The 27,956-nt window shown below is 42.2% G+C and overlaps 1 protein-coding gene across 1 annotated transcript; it reads right to left on the bottom strand.

Annotated features, from left to right (window-relative positions):
* Positions 1–202: 202 nt before the first annotated feature.
* LOC308584974 (cytochrome P450 2J2-like) lies at positions 203–27,390 on the bottom strand. The gene is made up of 9 exons (XM_081190387.1): positions 26,441–27,390; positions 21,806–21,968; positions 15,703–15,852; positions 15,362–15,522; positions 11,354–11,530; positions 4,603–4,750; positions 3,210–3,397; positions 1,035–1,176; positions 203–407 (listed from the first exon to the last, which is right to left on the bottom strand). The coding sequence occupies exons 1-9, from the start codon at positions 26,606–26,608 to the stop codon at positions 220–222; spliced, it is 1,485 nt and encodes a 494-aa protein (XP_081046513.1). The 5' UTR covers positions 26,609–27,390; the 3' UTR covers positions 203–219.
* Between the last annotated feature and the right edge of the window lie 566 nt (positions 27,391–27,956).

Below are 27,956 nucleotides of genomic sequence, written 5' to 3'. Positions count from 1 at the left end.
AAAGTCAGTTTTTTGTTTATTTGACATCTGATGGGAGGGCGTTCCACAGGGCAGGCGCCACTATCGAGAAGGGCCCTTTGCCTGGTATACAACTACCCTAAATTTGATCCAGAAGACTCTTATGTTCTTATGTTAATTTCAGATAAAATGAGCAAGTCAGGGCAGAACATCATATTCAGTGGAAAGGAAGGAGAGAGAAATGTGCCAGTCCCTGTTTTATTATGTCCTGCAGTGGGGAATAGCACAGATTTTATAAGGATGAGGGTTCATTGCAACCCTTGGTACAGGGTCTTGATTAAGTTCTTTCACGCCTTCTGGCAGGCGGAAGTTGAATGTTCTCAGCAGGCTGGTCAGGAAGATGAAGATTTCGATCTTTGCCAGCTGCATTCCCAAACATATGCGAGACCCTGAAGAGGAGACATGGGAAAATCAGCAACTGAGTAATAACTTACTTTCCAGTCGGGGGGGGGGGGTTCAGCCGGAACTCACTGGATCTCAGTTCCAGCATCTCTCGGATAGGCATCACTGCCATTCTAAGAGAACGAGGGAGGTTCACAGTGAGTTCCAGCACCTCCTTTTCTAGAAAAATTGCACTGTCTCCAGATATCATTATTTTATAACTTTGAAATACTCCACATAATATTTTGTAAAACCAAGCCCAACTACTAGTCGTAGGTTCATAGAATCGTAGAGTTGGAAGGAGTTGGGTCAAGGAAATAATCAGGACTCCTGTCTCCTTTAGAGCTCAAAGGAGGGATAGGGCAGGGTGGTGGCAAAGTCTGAGATGCTTCAGGTTGGTGGTGGTGAAGACCCTGAAAGTGTATGTGCATCTGCAGAGTCACCATCACCGACCCAGAGCTTCCCCAAAGTTGCCACTTCCTTTCTAATTCCTGTTCTGGTGAGTCGCAGGGCCACTGCTCCTGCAAGAGTGCTGTCTACTTTCTCTTGCATGTGCTGATTATGATGTCATTTCCTGTGAGTAGCCCAATATGCATGTCTACACATCAAAACATAGCTTGGTCTTCTGCATTTACCTGCACCAAATGGCAGGTATTCTTCTCTGTTCACAAATTGTCCATCCTTGTCCAAGAAATGATTTGGGTTGAACTCTGCAGGTGTCTCCCATCGTGTGGGATCAAGGAGAACAGAGCGCAGGTCAGGAAAGATACCAGTCGTCTGTAAAGAAGAAACCATTGTCATTGAATACACTAAGATCAACACATTTCTGAAATGTCCCTCAATATGCCAAGGGAGGGAAGTCATTTACCAGTGGCCAGATTCATCCTCAGCTTTTCTCCCTATTAAAACCTACCTGTATAGCCAGGAGAAGAATGGCCTCCTTCTCCCCACCCCTCTTTTCAAAGGAAAGCCCAACATCCAGACTGAGACCTCTGGCCAATAACAACCATCCATTAGGGCGACCAAGGCTGATTCAGTTCTAAAACTTCTTCTGAACTCAGTATCACTGTTTGTGTATTTCCTCCTGGTCAAGTACCAACATTATTAGAGGAAACACAAAATTGCAGTATTTTAAGCATATAAATATTTGAATTTACCGTATTTTTCGCACCATAACACTCACTTTTTTCCTCCTAGAAAGTAAGGGGAAATGTCTGTGCGTGTTATGGAGCGAATGCCTACAGGTGGCGGGGGGGATCTGCTGCAGTCGTGAGCAGAGGATCCATGGTTCCCCTTCCTTCCCTCCTCCGTGGCTCGCTTTGAAACAGCAAAGCAGGAAAAGAGCCGCTGAGTGAGGAGGAGAGAGAGACAGAGAACCTGCTTCTTTAAAGGAGCAAAGCGGGAGAGGAGAGGAGCCGCTTACACTCGTGTAAGCGGTTCCTGTCCGGTTGGCTCCTTTAAAGCAAGCAGGCTCTCTGTCCCTCTCTCCTCCCCACTCGCTAAATAACAGCAAAGATTTTTCAAGCGGGCTCTCTGTCTCTCTCTCCTCCCCACTTGCTAAATAACAGCAACGTTTTTTCAAGCAGGCTTTCTGTCTCTCTCTCCTCCCCACTCCTCTTATAAGAGCCTTCTCATCTTATACCCCTCTTCTGCATTATTAACAGCATCCTTCTCCACCCACCCCACGCATGTTCCTTGTCCCTTGAGTGCTTTTCCTTCCCTCCCCACTTAAAACATGGTTACAAAGCACGGATCCACATGGATCCTCAGGATTTTTTCACTGGGTCACCCCAAATTCACCATCAGATCACATAGCATGTCCATGGCTACAGCTTGCACCCAAAAAAATCACGCACCCACTGTTGCCTGGGGCCGCAGTGGTGCAAAAACGTGGTTACAAAGCACGGATCCACATGGATCCTCAGGATTTTTGCATTGGGCTACCCCAAACTCACCGTAAGATCACATGTCTGTGGCCACAGCATGAACCACAAAAATCATACATCCACTGTTTCGTTTAGAATTTTTTTTCCTTGTTTTCCTCCTCTAAAAAGTATGTGCATGTTATGGTTGGGAGCGTGTTATAGAGCGAAAAAGAAAGGTTTGTTGGCAGCCCGTCTATAGTTGTTACACTCCATTGGGTCTAGAGTGGGATTTTTGAGAAGTGGAACACCACCGCCTCTTTACGTGCAACAGGCACCACTCCATCACACTACCACACCTCTGATCGATCCAGTCACCCCACCCAGCATTCTTAATCCAAGTTGTTCATAAACTAAGCTGTTCTTAAACCAAGGTGCCACTGTAATAGAATAATAATCATAGAATTGTAGAGTTGTAGAGTTGAAAGGGGCAACAAGGGTCAATGCAGGAATTTTTTGCCCAACATGGGGCTCAAACCCACAACCCTGAGATTATTAATTGGAATTGATTCCACAATACTGGGCTGGACAATTTGTAGGACACCTCAGCTGGCACAGTCTCAATAGCAGCATCTAAATTGCTGCAGAGCCAAACAACTTTATCCTTGAAATGTTTAGCTATCTAGTTACAGCTAGTCACCATGTGTTCAGGAGATCCACCTCGCCAGTCACAGGTTACTAACCTCTGGATGACACAGAATAACTCTGCTCAATGGTTCCCCGAGGATGTAATGGAGGCAGCAAAGTAGGATAAAACCTCTGCCCTTGCCACCACATTGTAGGCCCTATTACGAGCCAGAACATGTGCTTCAGCAGCTCATAAGTGAGGTTTACGCCACTTATGATCCAGCCCTATATGCTCTTGATCTACAAGAATGCAGCTGTTACCTTGGGAATAAGAGAACCATGTGTCTTCACATCCTTTGCCGTTTGCCTGGGAATTCCACTTATAAAGGCATATTTAAAGCGCTGCATTTCATGAATCACAGCATTGGTGTAGGGCAGTTTCTTCTTATCTTGGTAGCACATTGAATGAGAAGAACCTATAACATTTTTTATCTCCTTGTGAACTTTATCTGAAGAAAATGATGGAAATGTATTGTTTATTTTGACAAGAACATTTTTTTCCAGGATATTTATTTACCATGAAATTATTCTAAGAAGATATATGAATGAATCCCAGTTTATATCTCATTTATATTATTATATTATTTATTGCATTTATAGCCCATATTTTCCTCCAAGGACTTCAATGCAATATACATGGTTCTTCCACTCTTTTTAAACCTCATTAGTAACCTGGGACAATAGGTTAATCTGAAAAATACGGACTAGTCTAAGGCCACCTAGAGGGTTTCATAGCTGTATTAGAATTTGAACCTGGGTTTTCTCAATCCTAGTTTGACATTCTAACTGCTACTTCCACTGGTGGGTCAAGGTGGCTGCACTACCAGGATTTTTCCCGACCTAAAGTGGGTTGCAACACCAGCACTGCCACCATATAAATATCTGGTAAAAAATTAAGGAGTGCTCCTCCAAAAACATTTTTCAGCTAAAGGTGAGCTCCTAGGTCTGGAAAGTTGGGAAATTCCCTAATCTCAGCTGCTACTTATATTTGGAAAGATATCATGGCCAACCAAAATGTCACAAGGGATTGAGCAGGTCTACCAGAATTCTTCCAAGCTGGATGTTAAGCAAAGCGGAAGGGCAGGGAGTAAGAAAAAACATGACTTCATTAAGTCATAATCTGTGCATTGGTCAACATTTCATTTTGGTTGCAGAGTTTTAGAAGGGGAATGGCTTGGGGGTTGTCATGAAGGGAGCCTGGATTTCTGGATTCACCATGACATCACCGGCAAAAACATTCATCTCTTTCTCTCCCTTCCTTTGACCATCCCAGTCTTCAAATTGTCTTCCCTCTATTTGCAAAGCCACTCTTCTCTCCTTCAGAAAAACTTTGATGAATTCACTTTAGTCTAACAACAGGGGCACATTCTTGTCCCTTACCCTCTCCTATGAATTTAATTATAAATTGAGACCCTCCATCTCTTATTGTCCCAGTAATCATAGACTGGAAGTATTCTATGGGCATGGGGTGTTCAGGGCAAATTAGTTTTTTACTTCTACCACACTGTTAAGTTTGATCATAAGTTCCAGAATCTGTATAAGGAAACATTTGTGAAGAAGAATGATCTTCCATGAGATGTAAGTCAAAAACATTTAGCTTATTTCAATATGCTCTTGTCTTTTGGCTCCCATTGCACACGTCTCCCTCTCTCACCTTGGATATCTGGATGATTTGCCAGGAGGAGAAGTGCCCATTTCAGAGAAATGGCGGTTGTTTCTGTCCCTGCTACAAAGAAGTCAAAAATGCATTGGGCCAGGTTGTCTTCATTAAACGTAGACTCTGGATCATTCCTGTTCTGGTGCTGAAAATAAGAAAGGTGACATGTCATTTATATGCCTTATAGTCTGTTCTCCATCACTTACTTTAGCTTCTTTTGCCAACTTTTTGCCCTGTGAGCATTTGAATATATTTGAGTCTCTTTCATTGAGTAGATCAGTGCTTTCCAAACTGTGTGTCACAACATGTTAGTGTGTCAACTACAGCGTGTAGTTGTGTCGTGTGAATGCTCCCTGAGTTCCTCCTAGGGTTGGAAAGGGGTTCGTTTAACCTCCGGTTTGCTAGTAAAACTGAATTACTCTGTCGTAAAATGATGCATATCTAAAAAGTGTGTCATCAACATGAAAATTTGAGAGGTTCTGTTGTAGATTATTGTCACAAGGCTCTAAAAGTGTGCATTATTTCTCTTCAGAATGCAACTATGTACCATTTAGGAATGTGGGTCAGATATGATTCAGGTCACATTTAAAAGCAGAGTGGCTGGGGAAACCCAGCCAGATGGGTGGGGTATAAATAATAAAGTTATTAAAATTATTATTGCTTAATTTGTACTTTTTGAAATAACACCATGCCCAATGAATACAGAGAGATAAATCACAAACTAAACAACTCTGTCAAAAAAAAAAAAAATCCGGGACTTTCGGAGGCGGCGCGAAACAGCAATGGCGGTCCTCTTCGGTCTCTGAAGAGGGGCTCCGCGGAAAAGGGTCGTGCGCTGCGGCACAGCGATGACCCATCAAGAAAAACCACGGGCAGAGTGAGCCCGTGGCCGTGGGACTCGGCGGGCACCAGGAGCGACCCCAGAAACGGCGAAGGAACCTCGTAAGGGGCTCCGGAACGTGGAAGGGGGAGCGGTGCTGTGAGTTCATCGCTCTTTCTGCGGAAGCGAAGCCGCGCGGCTGCTGCTGATGAGCGCTGTCCTTTCTTCCTGGAACATCAGACTCTAAAATTCTACACTCGTGAGTAAGGAATATAAGGATTTATTTGGGACAAAAATTCTCAAATTCGGCTGAAAACGGGAGGTGAAAACAGGAAGTCCGCCTTCCGATTCTGCTTAAGATCAAAGCAAAGACTTTTGCAAGCGGGGAGCGCTTTGAAAAGGACTATAAAGGGAAGCTGTCATAACCGTGCAAGTTTGAATTTGTTCATTTGGAAGGGAAAAGGACTAAGCTGTTGGTGAGTGAACTGACCTGAATTGAAACCTTTCCTCTATTTAGTGGATTATAAAAGTTGAATAACCAAATCGTCGGGCTGCCAGGATATAAGAGCTGTCAAATTGCGGAAACTGTAACTAAATGTGAAAGTGCTACTGTTGAGTGCTGTTGGATACAAATAAGAGACTGCTACTTGCACCATTATTGAAACTTTGTTTTACTTGGGGAAAGCTCTGCAACTTAAAGGGACATTGAAGGTACCTCTTTAATTTTCTTTGTTTTGGGACTGCTGTTTAATGGCGGAAAAAGTTTTCCTTTTCCTCTGAACTACAGGGGAGCTCCCTCTAGTGGATTTAGGACTAACAATTCTCTGGGAACTGCATATTATTTGGACTATCTTCTGAGTGGTTGTTTATACTCTGGATTATTTTTCCCATGGGATTTACAATTTGACCTTGACGCATAGACAGCTGTGGAATGAGTGGCACAAGGAAAACTAGGGCAGCCAAAACGAAAGCAGAACAGCAACTGCTACAAACAACATTGACTGTACAGCCACGTAGATCATCTGTCCCTACTGTTTTAACATTGCAAGAAGGAGAAGTTGTTCAGCCAGCCCAAGTGCCAGCACCAAAAGATATGGCTTCAGGAGAGATTGATCCAGTTTCTAAACAAATTTTGGATCAGCTGGCAGCCTTAAATACAAAATTTGATCAAGTTACAACTACCATTAATAAACTGACTGAGCAAGTCTCCCAAAATACTCAAGTAATTGGGAATCTTCAAGCAACAACTACAGAAAATCGGAAACTGGCTGTAGAAGCAAATCAAAAAGCAGAAGAAGCCAATAAAAAGGCCGAGGAAGTAAGAAGGGAAGTAAGGCCATTGTGCAGGCAAATTAATGAACAGCAGGCCTATCTGTCTATGGTGGAATTGAAAAATCGGGAAAATAATCTCAGATTAAGAGCCATACCAGAACTTGAACAAGAAGATTTGATTGGTTTTTTGACATCGGAATTATCAAAGTTCTGGGGCATAGAAGAAGATAAGGACTTTAAAATTGTCACCGCTTTCAGACTGGGAAGACTGGTGAGGAAGGATAGAGCTAGAGATTGCCTGATCATTTTGAGATCTAGGCAAGAAAGAGACCAAATATTAGGCCTGTATTTCAAAAAAGCATTGGTGATTCAAGGTAAAAAAGCAGAAATCTACAGAGATATCCCGAAACAACTTTTGGACTTAAGAATTACATATAAGGACTTAGCAGGACTATTGAGAAACAACACAATCCCTTATAGGTGGGAGTTTCCCCAAGGATTATCTTTTACTTTCAGAGGAAAAAAAGTTAAAATTAGAACAGCAGAGGACCAACAAAAATTTCTGAACGACCACGGAGAGGACCTTCGGAAAGGAATAGCAGGAGCCGGGCCAATACCTTCGTTTGATTTAACACCTGTCCCACCTCCGGGTCTGGACGAAAAGGAAGTTACACCCCCTATAGGACTTTTAGATTGATCCAGGATGTCTCTGCAGCTTTTTAGTTGGAATATACATGGCGGAAATTCCCCGGAAAAAAGAAGAAGGATTTTTCATATATTGAAAAAAGAACAATTGGACATTATTTGCTTGCAGGAAACGCATGTGACCAGGCTCCATAGGAAAGTGTTAATCAACAAAAGACTAGGCCAAGAATTTATTTCATCAGACAAAGTCAAGAAAAGAGGCGTAGTGATTTATGCAAAGGAGAACCTGTCACCGAAATTTTTGTTTAAAGATGAGCAAGGAAGAATTTTGGCAATTGAGATACAAACACAAGGAGAAAAGTTTCTGATAGTAGGAATTTATGCACCAAATGAGGGGAAATCGGAATTTTATAAGAAGCTGCAGGAGATAATGCTGGACTATCTGGACTATACCAACATCATTATGATGGGAGATATGAATGGGGTGGTCTCGACCTACATGGATAAGTCACAAAACCAAAATTTAACTAAAGATGGCAGACTACCTAAAACTTTTTTTGAACTGACTGACAGTATGGACTTGATTGACATTTGGAGGACAAAGAACCCCCTAGGTAAAGAAGGAACTTTCTTTTCTGAGGCTCACTTGTCATGGACAAGAATCGACCAAATATGGACATCTAGAGGGCTGGCACCTAAGACTAAAAAAGTGGAAATCTGCCCAAAAACCTGCTCCGACCATAACGCCCTGAAAATGGAATTGAGACTTACTCCAACCGGTTCCTTCAGATGGAGGATGAATGACACTCTACTAAGAGATCAGGAGATCGTGAAGAAGGCCCAAAAAACCTTAAAAGACTATTTTGAAATAAACTTGAACACCTCGGTGGAAAAGAGAACAATCTGGGACGCAAGTAAAGCTGTAATGAGAGGGTTTCTGATACAACAAAATACGATTAAGAAAAAACTCTGGAATGGAAAAAAAGACAAGATATTAGAAAAGATAAGAGAGGGCGAGAAAAAACTGAGACTAAATCCAAAATCAAAAGAAGTTCTGAGAGAAATTAAATTCCATCAAGCACAATATGCGAAATTGATAAATCAAAAAGTGGAATGGAAAATTAAACAAATGAAACAAAGATCATTTGAATCGGCGAATAAATGTGGAAAACTGCTATCTTGGCAGTTGAAAAAGAGACAAAAATTGAACTTTGTTACCAATCTGGAGGTTGAAGGGAGAAATATACAGAAACCAGAAGAGATTAGAAAGTGTTTCCAGAAATATTTCAAAAAACTTTATACGCAAGGGCCTCAGGAAGTGACTGAGATAGACCAATTTTTAAAAGTAAATGGATTACCAAAACTATCTCAAGAAAAGAGAACAATCTTGAATTACCAAATAACACAACAGGAAATTGAGGGTGCCATTCAGAATATGCAACTTGGCAAATCTCCAGGCCCAGATGGACTTACCTCCAAGTACTATAAGACTTTAAAAGATTACTTGATACAGCCATTAATGGAGGTTTGCAACCAGATTATGGAGGGGAAGAAGGCACCGGAAACGTGGAAAGAAGCTTTCATCACATTGATTCCTAAATTGGAAACTGAAAAGACCCAACTAAAGAACTACCGTCCCATCTCACTCCTAAATGTGGATTACAAAATTTTTGCAGACATTTTGGCAAGCAGACTTAAAAGAGTGTTAAATGAAGTAATTCATAAGGACCAGGCAGGCTTTCTCCCAGGCAGACATTTGTTTGATAACACTAGGAACATTATTGACATTTTGGAACTGTTGCAGACTAATATCAATACAAAAGCAGTGTTAATTTTTATTGATGCGGAGAAGGCCTTCGACAACATCTCCTGGAAGTTTATGAAGAAAAATTTGGAGGGGATGGGAGTGGGACGGGGGTTTGAAAATGGTATAGAAGCAATTTATTCAGAGCAAAAAGCTAAATTGATTGTGAACAATGTGGTGACAGAAGAGTTTAAAATCGAAAAAGGAACACGACAGGGGTGCCCCCTATCCCCTCTTTTATTCATCTCAGTCCTGGAGGTGCTATTGAGTATGATTAGGGAGGACCGGTTGGTATAAGGAATACAGGTCGGAGTGAAACAATATAAATTGAAAGCTTTTGCAGATGATTTGGTTTTAACATTACAGGAGCCAGAATCTAGTACAAAAAGAGTTTTAGAATTGATTCATGAGTTTGGTCGGGTGGCGGGATTTAAGCTGAACAAGCAAAAAACTAAGGTTTTGGGGAAAAACTTGACACCTTTAGAAACAGATGAGTTTCAGAAGGAAACAGAATTAAATGTGGTTAAAAAAGTGAAATACCTGGGGGTTAATTTGTCCTCCAAAAATTTGAATTTGTTTAAAGATAATTATGAAAAATGTTGGTTAGAGGTCAAAAAGGATTTAGAAACTTGGTCAAGACTGAAACTTTCCTTGCTGGGTAGAATTGCTGCTGTAAAAATGAATGTATTGCCAAAGATGTTGTTTTTGTTTCAAACCCTACAGATTGTGGACAGGGTGGAATGTTTTGGAAAGTGGCAGAAAGATATTTCTAAGTTTGTCTGGCAGGGCAAAAAGCCCAGGATAAAATTTAAAATACTAACTGATGCAAAAGAAAGAGGGGGATTTGCCCTGCCGGACTTAAGGTTATATTATGAAGCTGCAGCTTTCTGCTGGATGAAAGATTGGTTTTTATTAGAAAACACCGATGTCCTAGATCTGGAAGGGTTTATATATTGGACAAACAGGCCAAACCTTACGCCAAAGAATAAACGGACATAAATCTGACATCAAGAATCACAAAACAGAGAAACCAGTAGGAGAACACTTCAATCTCCCAGGACATTCTATACAAGATCTCAAAGTAGCTGTTTTACTACAAAGGAATTTCAGAAATAGACTGGAAAGAGAAGCTGCTGAATTGCAACTCATTACCAAACTTAAAACAATGGAGAGACCCGGTCTGAACAGAGACATTGGATTCTTATCTCATTATACATGACTAAGCCATTTCTCACCTTCTCACCCCTTGCCTTTTCCTGTAAGACCTATTACAGTCGTTAAGAGTCGTCAACAGGCTCATCCCAGCTATCTGCCAATCTCCCATTCCCACCACCCTTCTGAGTAATACCCCTCCCCACCTTCTCACTATATAGAAGGATCTGGCAACTTCTGTTTCAGTGTATCTGAAGAAGTGTGCATGCACACGAAAGCTTATACCAAGAACTAACTTAGTTGGTCTTTAAGGTGCTACAGGAAGGATTTTTTTTATTTTGACTATGGCAGACCAACACGGCTACCTATCTGTAACTTAAACAACTCTGTATATGATTTGCAAAAATTCCTTAACAATAATGTACAACATTTCAAAACCTTCTAATACATGGAATCTTAAATAATATCTACAATGTCAAAATAATAATGACATACGCAACTCAGTATCTCAAAGCGTCCAAATATTCCTGAAATAAGTGAATCAGAATGACTCTGTGTGTATACTTGTTCTGGTGCAATCCCGATGGAACTGCAACAATGGGATACCCAGGATTTCAATCTCTGTTTCTTGAATCTTCTTCTGGTTAGCCCAAAAAGGAACTCTAGATCATACATAACACGCTTATAATCTTATAAGAATATTCTTATAAGCATGTTGTGTATTGTTAAGGAATTTTTGCAAACCACATACAGAGTTGTTTACTTTTCGAAGCAATACCAGTAGTGAAAATGCAGCCATCCTTCAAAATTCTCATTTCTCTGAATTTTGCAGCGCTGCTATCTAGCCAAGCAATGTATACAGAAACACAGAGAGCATTTGACTCTCAGCATACAGCATTTGTGGCTACTGGTAAGTAATTTCAGGATTGCATTACCATTTAACTATGGGGTGCATGGTGTGATATATTTTGATACAGTGTGCCCCACATGTACTCTGAACTCTGCATTGATTAATGAAGCCCTCCTGTTTTATAGTCCTGGTATTCAGTACTTACTTTCTCCATCTGGAGTAGATAGAAATCAATGAAATCCTGTGGCTCATGCAGAGACGAAGTCTCCTTATGCTTCTCTATCTCATCCTTTGCAAATGAAATCACCGTATCCAGGCTGGAAAATGCCTTCTTGTGGGGCCCTGGGAGATATCTCATAATCCATGGGAATATTTCATACAGCTAAAGTAAAGGATAGCAAAAACGTTGCCATTACCATGAAGAAGCTTGGTCACACTGTTCATGAATCAACTCCTGTGGGCTAGTGCTTAAATAACATGATCTGGGTTATTCCTCACAGAAAGTATATTAGCTTGACTCTCATGGAGAAGAAGGTGGGTGTCAACAGCATCTTCAGAATTCCACAATGACTGGATTATGATAATTAAGCTTGGCTGAAAAGTGGTATGAAAACTAGCGTTTGAAATATATTGCCAGCTTTCAGGCTTCATTCTAAAACTGCACTATTCCAGACCAGGAATGGGGATGGAGAATATGGATAGCAGAGAAATTCAATTTTGCTCAAGTTTCACTCCCCGCTAAGAACCAAATACATAGCTTATTGTTTAAATACATACATACATATACATACACACACACACACACACACACACACACACACATATGTATGTATGTATGTATGTATGTGCATACGTGTGTGTGTATATGTATGTATGTATAGATATAGGTATAGATATATAGATATAGATAGGAGTTCATTTTTCTACATATCAAATTAAACGTGTTACAAACTTTGAAACATTTAATGACTGCCCTTCTTCTCCTTCCGTGGTACATATTACATATCATAGTTTCCTGCATGTTTTACTATAACCATTCAAATCAATTTGATCCCCAGGAATGGGGGTGGAAGATACGGACCCTCCTTCGTTGGAGGTATTTAGGCAGAGGTTGGATGGCCATCTGTCATAGATGCTTTATCTGAGATTCCTGCATTGCAGGGGGTTGGACTAGACAACCCTTGGGGTCCCTTCCAACCTTAAAATTCTATGATTCTATGACCTTAAGAGCCAACAGCCAGGATACCTTTTTTTTCTAGTTCCCTTTTCACCCTTGGTGGGGTAAATCAATTTAAACTTTAACATGTTGACATTTGAATATCTTAACAGTCTAGAGCAGGTGAGGGAAACCTTGGCCATCTATATGTTACTGAACCACAATCCCATCAGAACCAGCCAGCATAGCCAAAGGCCAAAGATGACCAATTGTAGATGAGCAACATCTGGGGGGCCAGACGTTCCCCACACCTGGTCCACAGCCAGAATACCATAAGAACTGATTTCTCCCATGTGAAGGTATCTGAGCCCCTGAGTCCTATGTACAGTTGCCATTAGATACAGTGATCAGACAGTTGTTGTTTATTCGTTTAGTCATGTCTGACTCTTCGTGACCCCCGGACCAGAGCACGCCAGGCACTCCTGTCTTCTAGTGCCACCCACAGTTTTGTCAGTTTCATGTTGGTAGCTTCTATAACACTGTCCAACCATCTCATCCTCCGTCATCCCCTTGTGCCCTCAATCTTACCCAACATCAGAGTTTTTTCCAGAGAGTCTTCTCTTCTCATGAGGTGACCAAAGTATTGTAGCCTCAGTTTCAGGATCTGTCCTTCCAGTGAGTACTCAGGGTTGATTTCCTTTAGAATGGATAGGTTTGGTCTTTTTGCAGTCCATGGGACTCTCAAGAGTCTCCTCCAGCACCACAATTCAAAAGCATCAATTCTCTGGCAATCAGCCTTCTTTGTTGTCCAGCTCTCACTTCCATACATCACTACTGGGAAAACCACAGCTTTAACTATACGGATCTTTGTTGGCAAGGTGATGTCACTGCTTTTTGAGATGTTATCTAGGTTTATCATCACTTTTCTCCCAAGAAGCAGGCATCTTTTAATTTCATGACTGCTGTCGCCATCTGCCGTGATCATGGAGCCCCAAAAGGTAAAATCTGTCACTGCCTCCATTTCTTCACCTTCTGTTTGCCAGGAGGTGATGGGCCCAGTGGCCATGAACTTCATTTTTTTGATGTTGAGCTTTAGACCATATTTTGCACTCTCCTCTTTCACCCTCATTAAGAGGTTCTTTAATTCCTCCTCACTTTCTGCCATCAAAGTTGTTTCATCTGCATATCTGTGGTTGTTGATATTTCTTCCTGCAATCTTAATTCCGGTTTGGGATTCATCCAGCCCAGCCTTTCACATGATGAATTCTGCATATAAGTTAAATAAGCAGGAAGACAATATACAGCCTTGTCGTACTCCTTTCCTTATGGAACCAATCAGTTGTTCCATAACCAGTTTTAGCTGTAGCTTCTTGTCCCACATAGAGATTTCTCAGGAGACAGATGAGGTGATCAGGCACTCCCATTTCTTTAAGAACTTGCCATAGTTTGCTGTGGTCCACACAGTCAAAGGCTTTTGCGTAGTCAATTAGGCAGAAGTAGATGCCATTCTGGAACTCTCTGGCTTTCTCCATAATCCAGTGCATGTTTGCAATTTGGTCTCTTTGAAATTTTGGTCCCTTTGAAATCCAGCTTGTACTTCTTGGAGTTCTCGGTCCACAAACTGCTTTAGCCTGCCTTGTAGAATTTTGAGCATAACCTTGCTTGCTTGCCTTCTCTCCCCCACTATTTGTAAGGCCTCATTGGACAGCCACTTTGCTTTCTTGCATTTCCTTTTCATTGGGATTTTTTTCATTGCTGCCTCCTGTATAATGTTACGAGCCTCCATTCATAATTCTTCAGGCACACTGTCCACCAAATCTAAATACTTAAACCTGATTCTCACTTCCACTGTGTATTCATAAGGGATTTGATTTAGATTGTATCTTACTGGCCCCGTGGTTTTTCCTACTTTCTTCAGTTTAAGCTTGAATTTTGCTATAAGAAGCTGATGATCTGAGCCACAGTCAGCTCCAGGTCTTGTTTTGGCTGACTATATAGAGCTTCTCCATCTTTGGCTGCAGAGAATATAATCAATCTGATTTTGATGCTGCCCATCTGGTGATGTCCATGTGTAGAGTGTGAGGAGAACCTGAGCTTACAGGGTTAAACAGCTCAGAGTGTGCGTCCTGCCTACTGTGGGGCGGAGAGACTCTGCGTCACTTCCGAGAGTCTCAGTTCTTTGTTCTATTCTGCTTTCGCTTTTGTCCGGAACAGACACGCTTGCGCGATGTTCCATGACCGTGGATAATTTTGCTGTATTAAAGTGCTTTTAGTTTTAGTAACTCTGCGTGAGAGCCTGATTTATGCACACCGAAGCACAGAAGGCAGAAGGCTGCAGAAGGCTTATTTTCTGACCGCTGCTAGACTCTGCTGTTTTGCTCAGAGCTTTGGAATGCCTTTGGAATGCCTTTGGAATGCGTGCTGCAAAGCAGAGGCCTGCTGCAGCTGGACTGTTATCTGAGCAATAAATCATTTTGTTGTTGGAAAAGAGTGTTTGTGATGACCAGCTTGTTCTCTTGACAGAACTCTATTAGCCTTTGCCCTGCTTCGTTTTGAACTCCAAGGCCAAACTTGCCTGTTGTTCCTTTTAACTCTTGACTCCCTAGTTTAGCTTTCTAATCCCCTATAATGAGAAGAACATCCTTCTCAGACAGTAGACACATTGTACCAGACAGTAGACACATTCAATTTTCCATAATGGTACCAAAACTATGGAATGCCCATACTGTGAAGATATTTTGGCCTCATCCTCTTTCTGCATTTAGATGGGCTCTAGATGACCTGTATGTCATTGTTCCATTTTCATCTCATCTTTCCTCCAAAGAGTTCCAGGTGGTGTACATAGTTGCTTCACATCTTTTAATCTGCACAATAATCTTGAGAAATAGATTAAACTGCGAGCTAGTAAATGGCCTATGACTAGTTCTAAACCCTGGTCTCAGTTGTCTGAGGCCAACACTCTAACCTCTAGCATAATGGATTCCAGAATGCTGATAGGGGGACTTAAAGTCTCTGGGAGACCTGTCTGGATCAGTAGAAATGAAAATGACTACTCACAATATGAGCGGGGGTAAACAGAAATTTTAGTAAATAATTAATGGCTTCTATCAGTTTCTGAAACTGTTCATCTTCAACAGCAAATCGGTGCCCAAAAGCCACAGCGCATATCACATTGGAGACTGAATTAGTGATGTGAAAGGTGGGGTCAAGTGGTTGTCCTGCAAAATAAAATTATACTAATGTTAGTTCAGCCGCTCCTGTTAATACTGAGAACATATTTATGTTAGATTTAAGCAAAACTATCAACATTCCTTTCCAAAATGTACAGCAGTAGTACACAAAGATTTCTTCAGACTGGAATATATGCCAGCTCAGCACCATCACTTAGCATCACATACCCTTTGAACGTGCAAAAACCTCCACGAGCTGATGGGCCTCCTCTGCTATTTGGTGCTCCATGCCTTTCTTCCCCAGCCCCAGCTTCCGCATAGTAACCACACCAAAGCGTCTCTGTTGCCTCCAGGTGTGACCATTTGAAAATATAATACCTATGGAAAATCAGTGAGAAATTATTACTTACATAAACTGATGTTAAAAATTAAACCGCTAAACCAGAAGAATCTATGTTTAGCACTCAAGAGCTACTCTGTCTCTCTGAAGCAAAGGTGACATCTGTGTGTTACATGGACATCTCTACAATATAGGCCGGCACTGCATGCTTTGTACAACAACTCTGAGTTTCTTTTTTCAGCCAAGCTTTATATAAAATTTATGGAATGAAAATGAAATGAATACAGTGCCTGAGAGAACCTATTTGAGCACTCAGACACTCACAAGTGATTCACCCCAATGTCTTGGCTGTTTTAGTTTGTAAAACAACAGAAGACAAATCAGATGGTTCCAGAAGTTCCGGCAATTTACAGTACAGGTAAAGGTACCTGTCAGGGGTTCAGGAGCAGAGGCGAGGGCAAGGGAGGAAACAGAGAGCGAGGGGGAGGAGTCCGAAGGAAAGATGAGCGATGACGACAACCTGAGATCTCCGAGTCTTTCCAGTGAATCGGAAGATTCACAGAAGGGAGCGCCAGTGGCCAGAGCGAGGGGGGAGATTAAGGGGACACCCCAGGAAAAAGGGACAAAAGGGGGTTCAGAGAGCAGCAGTTGGAAATCGGGGCCAAAGTCCCCAACAGAGCGCAGTGGGGAGGAAGGGCGCCAGGTATCGGGATCCGGCGGCTCGCCGCAGGGGGGAGGGCATGAGTCAGGAGTGGCCACACCTCCATCGGGGAGCGAAGGAATGGTCAAGCGGAAAGTGGGAGGTTGGGCGCGCGCGCCAAGTTCAAATGCACAGGAAGGCGGCAGAGTAAGCAGCCCGGAAAGGGAGCCAGGTCCTAAAGCCCGCCGCAAGGAGACAGAAGGGTCCGGGGGGTCAGCGTCAGAAGAGTCCAGGAAGGAAGAAACCACGGGGGGCAGAGGGAACCAGAGAAGGAGGGCAAGGCGGAAAAGGTGGAGTAAGGCGAGGTTATTAAGTTGGTGTACAGGAGGCGGGGACTCAGATGGAGCTTCGCCGGTCTAGCTGATAAGACGTAGGGCTGCATGCGGCAGTTTGAAATGGGAAACTGTAACTCAATAAAGACTTTTATAAAGTGAACGCTGGCTAGCGTGATCCTCTGTGAGCTAGGATCTGGAAGCAGCCCTGACAGTACCCCTGACCATTAGGTCCAATCGTGGACGACTCTGGGGTTGTGCGCTCATCTTGCTTTACTGACTGAGGGAGCTGGCGTTTGTCTGCCAACAGCTTCTGGGTCATCTTTGGACAGTTCTACAAATTATGATGCTTTTGAATTGTGGCGCTGGAGGAGACTCTTGAGAGTCCCATGGACTGCAAGAAGATCAAACCTATCCATTCTTAAGGAAATCAGCCCTGAGTGCTCACTGGAAGGACAGTTCATGAAGCTGAGGCTCCAATACTTTGGCCACCTCATAAGAAGAGAAGACTCCCTGGAAAAGACCCTGATGTTGGGAAAGATGGAGGACACAAGGAGGAGGGGACGACAGAGGACGAGATCATTGGACAGTGTTCTTGAAGCTACCAACATGAGTCTGACCAAACTGCGGGAGGCAGTGGAAGACAGGAGTGTCTGGCGTGCTCTGGTTCATGGGGTCACAAAGAGTCAGACACAACTAAACTACTAAACAACAACAACAAATTATAATTTTGGGCTGGGGGGAGGGAATTGGTATTTAATACAGTGATACTTTCTGCAGAAAAACTTAAACTGCAGCTTATTTCTGTTGGGTCCACCACACTTGTGTTTTATTCAACATAGTTAGGTTTAAGGAACATGTCACTTGTTCGATACAGGAGTGCCAACTTGAACAGAATATTGTGGGGGCCCAGGTAAGACCTATCCCACATAATCCATCACATGACATGGTGCACACACACCATTTGAATGTCAATGCCCATCAACTTGGGGGGCAGCCCCCTCTAATATTTTATTTGTGAGACGGAAGCCCTCTCAGTCCCTAGGAGTTGGCTCCTATGGTTCAATCTATGTCTTACCAAAGGTCTGTATAGTTAAAGCCATGGTTTTCCCAGTAGTGATGTATGGAAGTGAGAGCTGGACCATCAAGAAGGTTGATCGCCGAAGAAATCGGCTCTGGATCCATTCCAGTCCGGCTTCCGCGCTGGTCATGGGACCGAGACGGCTCTGGTCGCCCTAACAGATGACCTTCGTAGACAGCTGGATCGAGGCGGGTCGGGGCTGCTGATTCTTCTAGATCTATCAGCAGCTTTCGACATGGTCGATCACGAACTTCTGGACCACCGCCTTGCCGACGTGGGGATCCAGGGCACAGTCCTTCAATGGCTGCGCTCGTTTCTCTCTGGTCGGGGACAGAGGGTGGCGCTTGGGGGGGAATTGTCATCGCGCCACTCCTTGGTGTGTGGAGTACCTCAGGGTGCGATACTCTCCCCGATGCTTTTCAACATCTTTATGCGCCCCCTCGCCCAGCTTGTTCGGAGTTTTGGGCTGGGTTGTCATCAGTATGCCGATGACACCCAACTCTATCTGTTGATGGATGGCCATCCTGACTCGGCCCCAGACACACTGACCAGATGTTTGGAAGCTGTGGCTGGATGGTTACGTGGGAGCCGGTTGAAGCTAAATCCTTCGAAGACAGAGGTCCTGTGGCTGGGACGGGGCGATATGGGATTGGGGGGGCAACTCCCATCTCTTGCGGGGGCGCAATTAGTGCCAGCACCGTCCGTTAAGAGTTTGGGTGTAATCTTCGACACCTCCCTTTCCATGGAGGCGCAGATTGCAGCTATAACAAAGGCGGCATTTTTCCATCTCCGCCAAGCTAAGCAGTTGGCTCCTTACCTCTCTCGCCCTGACCTAGCCACTGTGATCCACGCGACGGTCACCTCCAGACTGGATTATTGTAACTCGCTCTACGTGGGGCTGCCCTTGAGACTGACCCAGAAACTCCAGCGGGTGCAGAATGCTGCAGCGAGACTCCTTACGAGGTCTTCGCTGCGAGATCACATTCACCCGGTGCTATACCAGCTGCACTGGCTCCCGGTGGAGTACAGGATCAGGTTTAAGGTGCTGGTTTTAACCTTTAAAGCCCTATATGGCCTAGGACCCTCGTACCTACGGGACCGCCTCTCCTGGTATGCCCCACAGAGAAACCTACGGTCTTCAAATAAAAACATCTTGAAGGTCCCAGGCCTCAGAGAGGTTAGGCTGGCCTCAACTAGAGCCAGGGCTTTTTCGGCTGTGGCTCCGATCTGGTGGAACGCTCTGTCACAAGAGACCAGGGCCTTGCGGGACTTGACATCTTTCCGCAGGGCCTGCAAGACAGAGCTGTTCCACCAGGCCTTTGGCCAGGGCACAGCCTGACTCCCTCCCTCGGCAATCTTCGCAGAGCTCTGGCCCAATGGTTGCCAGTGGCTTGAATTAATTAATTTTTATAATGAATGATTTTAGAATGTTGTTTATGTTGTACTTTTGTACTGTTTTATTGTTGTTAGCCGCCCTGAGCCCGGCTTCGGCTGGGGAGGGCGGGATATAAATAAAATTTATTATTATTATTATTATAAATGATGCTTTTGAATTATGGTGCTGAAGGAGACTCTTGAGAGTCCCATAGACTGCAAGAAGATCAAATGCATCCATTCTTAAGGAAATTAGCCCTGAGTGCTCACTGGCAGGGAAGATCCTGAAGCTAAGGCTCTAATACTTTGGCCACCTCATGAGAAGAGAAGACTCCCTGTAAAAGACCCTGATGTTGGGAACAATGGAGGGCACAAGGAGAAGGGGACGACAAAGGACGAGATGGTTGGACAGTGTTCTTGAAGCTACAAACATGAGTCTGACCAAACTGCGGGAGGCAGTGGAAGACAGGAGTGCCTGGCGTGCTCTGGTCCAGGGGGTCATGAAGACTCGGACACGATTAAACGACTAAACAACAACAAATGTCTTACCTTGCACTTAGCTCTTTATAGCTTTTGCGTATGTATTTATTTATTTCATACACTGCTTTATAGTAAAAAGCTTCTAAGTGGTTCACAAAAAGATTAGGCAATCAAATCCAGAAAAAATTCCAACCCTACTTTAAAATATGCAAAAGCTAAAATACTAAAACAGATTAAATTTGCCTCAACTTTCTAAGCATCTAGGTAGGCATGTCTAAGCAAGGATGTTTTTTATACACCAAAAAGAATAAAGGGCCTACCTAATCTCAACAGGCAGGGAGTTCCAAACTGTGGGCCCTGATGCACTAAACTTCCAAGTTCTTACAAATACGGAACACTTATTATGTGGCACCTGTAGTAGTGCCAATTCTGCTGATTGATCATAGAATCATAGAATAATATAATCTTAGAGTTGGAAGGGACCCAAGGGTCATCTAGTTCAACCCCCTGCAATGCAGGAATCTCAGCTAAAGCATCCAAGATACTCTGCTTAAAAACCTCCAAGGAAGGAGAGTCCACAACCTCCAGAGGCAGACTGTTCCACAGTCAAACAGCTCTTACTGTCAGAAAGTTTTTCCATATGTTTAGTCAGAATCTTGTAACTTGAAGCCATTGGTTCAAGTTCTACATTCCAAAGCAGGAGAAAACGAGCTTGCTCCATCTTCCAAGTGACAGACCTTTAGATATCTCTTCTTAGTCTCTTCTTTTCCAGGCTAAACATACCCAGCTCCTTCAACCATTGCTCATAAGGCTTGGTATCTAGACCGTTGATCATCCTAGTTGCCCTCCTCTGCACACATTCCAGCTTCTCAACATCCTTCTTAAATAGTGGCGCCCAGAACTGGACACAGTATTCCAGGGGGGATCTGATCACAGCAGAAAAGAGAGGTACTATTATTTCCCTTGATCTAGATACTATACGTCTGTTGATACAGCCTGGAATAGCATCTCAACAAATCCTGAACCTTTGCCTACAAAGCACAGCACAAATGGAAGTTCCCATCAGTAATTTGCACATTCAGCAACAGCTAATTGAAATACTTGGTTCAGGGTCAATGCACCTATTGTTATGTCTAAGGCTCAAGGTCATAAGAGCCAGTGTGGTGTAATGGTTAAGAGCGGTAGTCTCGTAATCTGGGGAACCGGGTTCGCGTCTCCGCTCCTCCACATGCAGCTGTTGGGTGACCTTGGGCCAGTCACACTTCTTTGAAGTCTCTCAGCCCCACTCACCTCACAGAGTGTTTGTTGTGGGGGAGGAAGGGAAAGGAGAATGTTAGCCGCTTTGAGACTCCTTAAAGGGAGTGAAAGGCAGGATATCAAATCCAAAACTCCTCTTCTTCTTCTTCTTCTTCTTCTTCTTCATTGGTGCTGGTTTACAATGAAGTACAATTTGCTCTCTGTTTGGAGCAGGCAGTTGAATTTTCACTCCAATGTGAGACTTTTAGGCATTTGTCAGTTTGGGGTTCAGCAGATTGCAGGACAAGTTTGCATTCAGGCAGTGAGAAGAAAACAGCAAGGTGGTGGGAAGAACAAAGCAAAAGGATGCTTCTGTTACTGTCCTTCGACAGCTCCTTCCAACTGTTAAGTACAATGCTCTAGTCCATGGGGTCATGAAGAGTCAGACACGACTAAATGACTAAACAAAAACACCACCACTTGTTACTATTAGAGCTCACTTGAGCCTGCTAAGTTGTACTCAGAGTAGACCCATTGAAATTAACAGACCTAGGTTGTTGTTGTTTAGTCGTTTAGTCGTGTCCAACTCTTAGTGACCCCATGGGCCAGAGCACGCCAGGCACTTCTGTCTTCCACTGCCTCCTGCAGTTTGGTCAAACCTAAGACCTAAGTTAGCTGTGTCCATTAACTGTAATGGGTCTATTGTGAGTAGAGCTAAAATTGGATACAACCCATTTTCTGTTGATTGCAACATTAAGAGAGATCCTTTGTTCTCTTTTTCCAGATACCCTCTTTAAATGTTTTACCTGGGGAAATAGCAGTAGGACTTCACGTTCTTGACTACTTACCCCTTCCTTTTATTATATCATTAAGAAAAGCCGTCTCTAATCTCTCAGAGAATTCTTCAGAGCGGTCAATGAGTGCTTCTTTCACTGCTTCATATCCAGACAGTACTACCACAGCTAGTGGTCCGCCCCATAAGGTATAAATGTTTCCATATTGCTTTGCCATCTACCGTTTGGGTCATAAGGGAGGAGAGAGATATTAGGTTCAAAGTAAGCAGATGATTATTTCAACATGAACTTCAGCCTTCCTCACCTCTGCAGTTTCTGGCCAAGTGTGCATCTCCTCTCTGCAGATTTTTCCCCTCCCCCCAGCTTTCCTTTCCCCTTTCCCCTTTCCCCTTTCCTTTCCTTTTCTTGCAAGAGAGTTGCGATGTTTTAACATTGATATTGCAGCGCTTCAAGAAACTCAAAGAGCAGGTGAGGGACAACTGAAGGAAGAAAAAGGAGGCTACACATTCTTCTGGAAAGCTTTACCTCAACAAGAATGTCAAATACATGGAGGAGGCTTTGCTAACAAAAACAATATTGTGAAGCTCTTTTCAGAATTCCCTACCGGCATTAATGAGTGACTTTCAACCCTTTGAATAGAATTCACAAAGAGGGAGGGAGGGGATCAGGAAAGTGAAGAGGATAAACAAGAACAAGAGGGAGAAGAGGGAGATATTTAAATGTAAACAATAAAATAAAATTGTATTTAAATAAATAAATCCAAATGGCAATTAAAGTTATATCATGGAATGTTAATGGCATGAACAATAAAGCCAAAAGAAATAAAATTGAATATGAGTTATTAAAAAAAAACAGACATAACTTGCTTACAAGAAAGACACGTAACACGTAAATCAAAAATGATGGTAAAGAACATGAATGAGGAACAACTAGACCAACTACAAAGCAAAACAGAAATAAAAACAGTAAAGAAAATAAAATATTTGGGTGTTTGGCTCTCCCCGAAAAATACAAACCTATTCAAGGATAATTATAAAACAATATGGAAAGAAGTAAAAAAGAAATTGGAAATATGGGACAGACTGAAGCTATCCTTCTGTGGAAGGATAGCAGCTATTAAGATGAATGTCCTACCAAAAATGCTATTTCAAACCATTCCAATTATAACAGGACAAGGCCAATTCAATGAGTGGCAAAAACTGATCTCCAGGTTTGTATGGCAAGGGGAAAACCCTAGAATAAAATTCAAACTTTTAATGGACAAAAAAGAAAGAGGCTTTTCACTACCGGACCTCAAAATATATTACGAAGCTGCATCTATAATATGGTTAAAAGAGTGGCTTAGTTTGGAAAATACGGATATATTAGAACTGGAAGGTTTCGGAAACAGATATGGGTGGCACGCATACCTTTGATATGACAAGGTCAGAGTACATTGGGACTTTTTAAATCACATCATAAAAAGACCACTATTTGAAGTCTGGAAAAGATATAAAGAGTGGTTCGAAAGAAAGACGCCATGGTGGCTGTCACCCCAAGAGGCTTTTTCACTGAAAAGACTAAATATGAAAGGAAAATGGTTGACCTATAGAGACATGTTATTGGAAGAGAACAATGTAATTAAGATCAAACCATATGAGGAATTGAAAGATAAACTGCAAAATTGGATGGAGTACCATCAAATGGGTGATATCTTCTCAAAGGATAAGAAAACAAGAGGGTTTGAACAAACAAAATCAATATTAGAAACTGTAGTACTACAAAATAACAAAAAAAGCACTGTCTAAGGTCTATGAGTATTTATTAGAATGGCACACAAAAGATGAAGAAATCAAAAGTGTCATGATTAAGTGGGCAATAGATGTAGGCCACAACATTGAGTATGAAAAGTGGATAAAATTATGGAAGACCAGCCTAAAATTTATAGCATGTACGTTGTTAAAAGAAAATCTGTTAAAAATTATGTACAGATGGTACCTCACGCCAATTAAATTGTCAAAGATGTATAAAACAGGAAATAAAAATTGTTGGAAGTGTGGGGTGAAAGAAGGCAGTTTCTTCCACATGTGGTGGACTTGTGACATAGTGAAAACGTATTGGGAAAATATATATAACGAATTAAAGAAGATTTTTAGGTATACGTTTTTGAAAAAAACAGTGTCATTCCTGTCGGGAATGGTGGGAGAAGACATTGACAAGAATGACCAGAAACTGTTCTTATACAGAACAACGGCGGCGAGGTTACTGCTGGCTCAGGTATGGAAACAGCAAAAATTGCCTACAATAGAAGAATGGCAGTACAAGGTTATGGAGTATGCAGAAATAGCCGAATTAATAGTAAAAATTCAACCTCAGGGGGATGAAACATATCAAAAAGAATGGGGAAAAGACAATGCGAAAACTCAAAGAGGACATAAAAAAGCCAGAAGAAGGAAGGAAGGAAGTCAGCTCAGGAGAGCAAGAATAAATGTGAAATAGAATGTATGTGTATGTACAGTATGTAACTAAAAATTTAATAAAGATCATCTGAAAAAGAAAAAAAGAAAAATGGGTTTGCAACAGAAACTTTGAGGCTGGAAAAAGAATTAATACAAAGCAGAAGCAAAGTGTTATCTAAAATGTATAGACTTATTTGGGAAGTAAAAGATGAAGAAGTGAAAGAAGTTATGATTAAATGGGCAAAAGATTTTGGGCATACCATACAAATGGATGCCTGGGAACAATTATGGATCAGAGATTTAAAATTTATGGTGTGTTACACACTAAAAGAAAACTTTATGAAGATGCTACTATTATTACAGTGCCACCAAGACACATTTAACATTGCTCCATTGAGAGTTTCATAAAGAGTTAGGTATCTGATTACAAGACAATCACAAATTCCTCCTCTCACACATTCCGCAAAAACAAATTAGAGATGAGCTTGCAGTATCTCCCAATCTGGGACAGCTGTGGACAGCTAGTAACAAAATTAAAAACAACAAAGCTGGCTGTCACCAGCTGACACTGGCTGACACATCATTAGAAGCATTCCAGACCTCGCCTTTCCCCAGAACTAGGACAGCGGTTGCTGCACCAACAAGCACAAAACAACCCCTCTGCAGTGCCACAAATCCAACTCAATGGTGTGATGTTGGAAAATGTTGATCACTTCTCCTACCTGGGCAGTTATCTTTCCACAAGAGCCGACGTTGATGCCAAAATCCAGCATCGCCTGAGCTCTGAGAGTGCAGCTTTCTCCTGATTGAAGTGCAGAGTGTTTGAGGACTGGGGAAACCTAAATGCTTGTTTACAAAGCTATTGTACTACCAACCTTACTGTATGCTTGTGAAACATGGACCACTTACAAACGCCATCTCCAACTCCTTGAAAGTTCCCATTAACAGTGTCTCTGAAAATTTTTACGCATCACTTGGAAAGACAGGCAAACTAATGCCAGTGTACTGGTTGAAACAAAGATCACGTGTCGGAGCAATGATTCTTGAACATCAACTTCGTTGGACTGATCATGTGTAGAAGCCTGATTAGCATCTTCCAAAGCAACAACTGTATTCCAACTTAAAAATTGAAAGTGTAATGCTGACAGTCAACAAAAGAGGTTTAAAGACTCTCTCTCAAGGCAAATCTTTAAAAAGTAGTATAAACCCTGACAATTGGGAAACACTAGCCTGTGAGCGCTCCAATTGGAGAACAGCCTTTACCAAAGGTGTCATGGGCTTTGAAGACATTCGAACTCAGGACAGAAAGGAGAAATGAGCTAAGAGAAAGACACACTTGGCAAACCCTCACCATGATCAACTCCCGCCCAGAAACCTATGTCCCCACAGTGGAAGGACGTGTGGATCCAGAATTTGCCTCCACAGTCACTTACGGACTCACTGTTAAGATTGTGTTTCATGGAAGTCAATCTTACTGGCTACTAGTGATCACCAAAGAAGAAGAAAGAAGAAGAACTTGTTTGTTCTGTACCAGTATTGGTTGCTGCAGTATCTAACTGGAATATCTGTCTCTCTCAGGATGGGTTTAAACCAAGGCAATTAAAATAAATAAATGATCAGTGATTTAAACAGCTAAGAATAGGGCTAATAAAATCAAGTAGCTTATTGATTGGTATGCATACTAACAACCTGCTGTAGTAACAACATGTAAACATACGTTTTAATGAGATGAATGACTAACATTTTCTGCTGTACAGAATTTATATTATTGCATACCACCCCAAACTTAGAACAGTGCAAGAAAGTAGAAGTCAGCAAATGCTTCTTCTGTTTTGCTCTTTAAAATATAACAATCCTACTAGAGAATAGTATTAACTGCAGAGATGCCTTTAGAAGTAGGGTTTTTTTCAGTCAAAACTTGCCAGAACTCAGTCCTGGCACTGCTCAGGTGTGCACCCCTGCCATTATAAGAGAGCAAGGGAGGCATTCATGGTGAGTTCCAGCACAATTCCCCCCCCCCAAAAAAAATAGCACTGTTTAGAACAATTTGTAATTTTCTAGTCCTTGAGTTGTTCTTTGAAGTAGTTTCTAGTTCAAATGAACACTTTTGTTTTTGATTGTGGCCATTGCATTTACCATTTTAACCTATCTGAAATTGATGCTACTGTTTAAGCTTAAATATCAAAATGGTTGGGGAAAATAAATGAAACAATTGTTCACATTAGACAATGTTATAGTAAGAAATACGTACCATAATGAAAGTATCTTCACAAAGCTTCAACCCAACCCGCCATATACTTCCAATGAGAGGAAGCTGGAGAGGTCCAGGAGGATAGTGCCTAGTTGACCAGAGCTGTTTCAGGTAGTTCAGAATCAGAAGAGCCACCAGGAGAGCAATCAAAAGTGCCCGTATCTCCATCCTTCTCTTGCCGTCTCTTTCACCTTGTTTCTTCCTACGATGCCTGATTGGGTTCAACTCTCTCTAAAGGCTTTTTGCCTTCCTCAGAGACAACAGCACCTGTCTCTCTTTTTCCTGCTTATATATATTGTTGTAAAAGACAAACAGGTTTTCTGGCATCTTATGTGACTTTGCAACTGCCAAGGCACGCACTACAGTCATACACTGTAATCATTATTATATGAATCAATCATGTTAAATTAAACAAAGTTTACGAAAGCTTTTAGTGTTTAATAGACTATGAATGCGACGTAATGTTTCCCACGTATCACGTGCGTGGGCCTGATCCTGAATGTGGATCAATTCTGATACACAGAAAATTATTGCAGCTTTAGCTTGCGTGTCGCGATCATTCCAGAGCCTCCCAGGTGCTGCAGGAATGGCGTTCTGAATAACATCCTATATTCTCTGACTCACAAGCACGGCCTCCATTTTTAGGACCCAGCTCGCAAAATTGCCATCTGTGGGCAAGACAACAACCCAACTCCCTGTTTGGAATCCATCTTGGCTCCAATTAACAGCTCTTCAGCTCCTTCTAGGTAGCAAGCCGTAAAACTTTAAGCAGGCTTTGGGCAACTAAGACCTGCTCCTTGAGGTTTATCAGCCTCAGTAAATAAAACTGGTTACTCACAGTTCCAAGCGGCAAGCAGCCAAAAGCCTCCTTCCGTGTCTGGCAGGAATGCAGCTCTTCATAGCTGGGCCAAGACTCCCCTGAAGCAAGGACACGTTGTACTTCATCTCAAAGCAACAGCAGAGATCCAATTGTAGCACCCTGCTTGTGGTTAACGCTTAGCTGGAATGAAATATTCAACGCAGCAACAGACAAATTAAAATAATAATTTATTTGTCAGACAAATAAATGAGAGGCACAGTGGTATATGGTTACCAAGCTCTGGCCTGGCTCCTGCCATTATGGCCAGCCCTTATATTCCCTTAATCCAGCCCCCTTTGCTCCTCCTTGGGCTGCCTCTGTCCAATCAGCCTGGTTGGATTTCCTATTGGCTGATTGCTATATCCAATCCTAAAAGATACACCCACATCCTCCTGTCCTTATATGGAGGACAAACAGCTATATATTGTTACATCTATAAATGACAAATAAGTAGTAATATATCTTACATGTGTCTCAACAAGGAATCTTAATTACCAGCTCACCTCTTGCCCTTCCTGCCCTATTGCCTTCTAAAACAAATGGTTAATCTTAAATTTTTATCTTAAACATATGTCAAGGATCTTGAGTTTCACATCAACATTGAAAGATATCCTTCATTTGAAGGTTTCTAAACAAATGTTTGACAGCCATATATCA

The sequence above is a fragment of the Podarcis bocagei genome (genome assembly GCF_964188305.1).
Source record: "Podarcis bocagei genome assembly, chromosome: 4".
Classification (NCBI taxonomy): Eukaryota; Metazoa; Chordata; class Lepidosauria; order Squamata; family Lacertidae; genus Podarcis; species Podarcis bocagei.
This window is presented reverse-complemented; position numbering and strand designations above follow the sequence as displayed.

What these genes read in the sequence shown, in the direction of transcription:
- LOC308584974 (XM_081190387.1), bottom strand. Translation starts at nt 26,608, where the DNA reads ATGGAGATACGGGCACTTTTGATTGCTCTCCTGGTGGCTCTTCTGATT. An exon ending in GTGAAGATACTTTCATTATG is followed by an intron (nt 21,969 to 26,440) that starts GTACGTATTTCT and finishes CCCAAACGGTAG; the next exon opens with ATGGCAAAGCAATATGGAAA. An exon ending in ATGGTTCTCTTATTCCCAAG is followed by an intron (nt 1,177 to 3,209) that starts GTAACAGCTGCA and finishes TCTTCTTTACAG; the next exon opens with ACGACTGGTATCTTTCCTGA.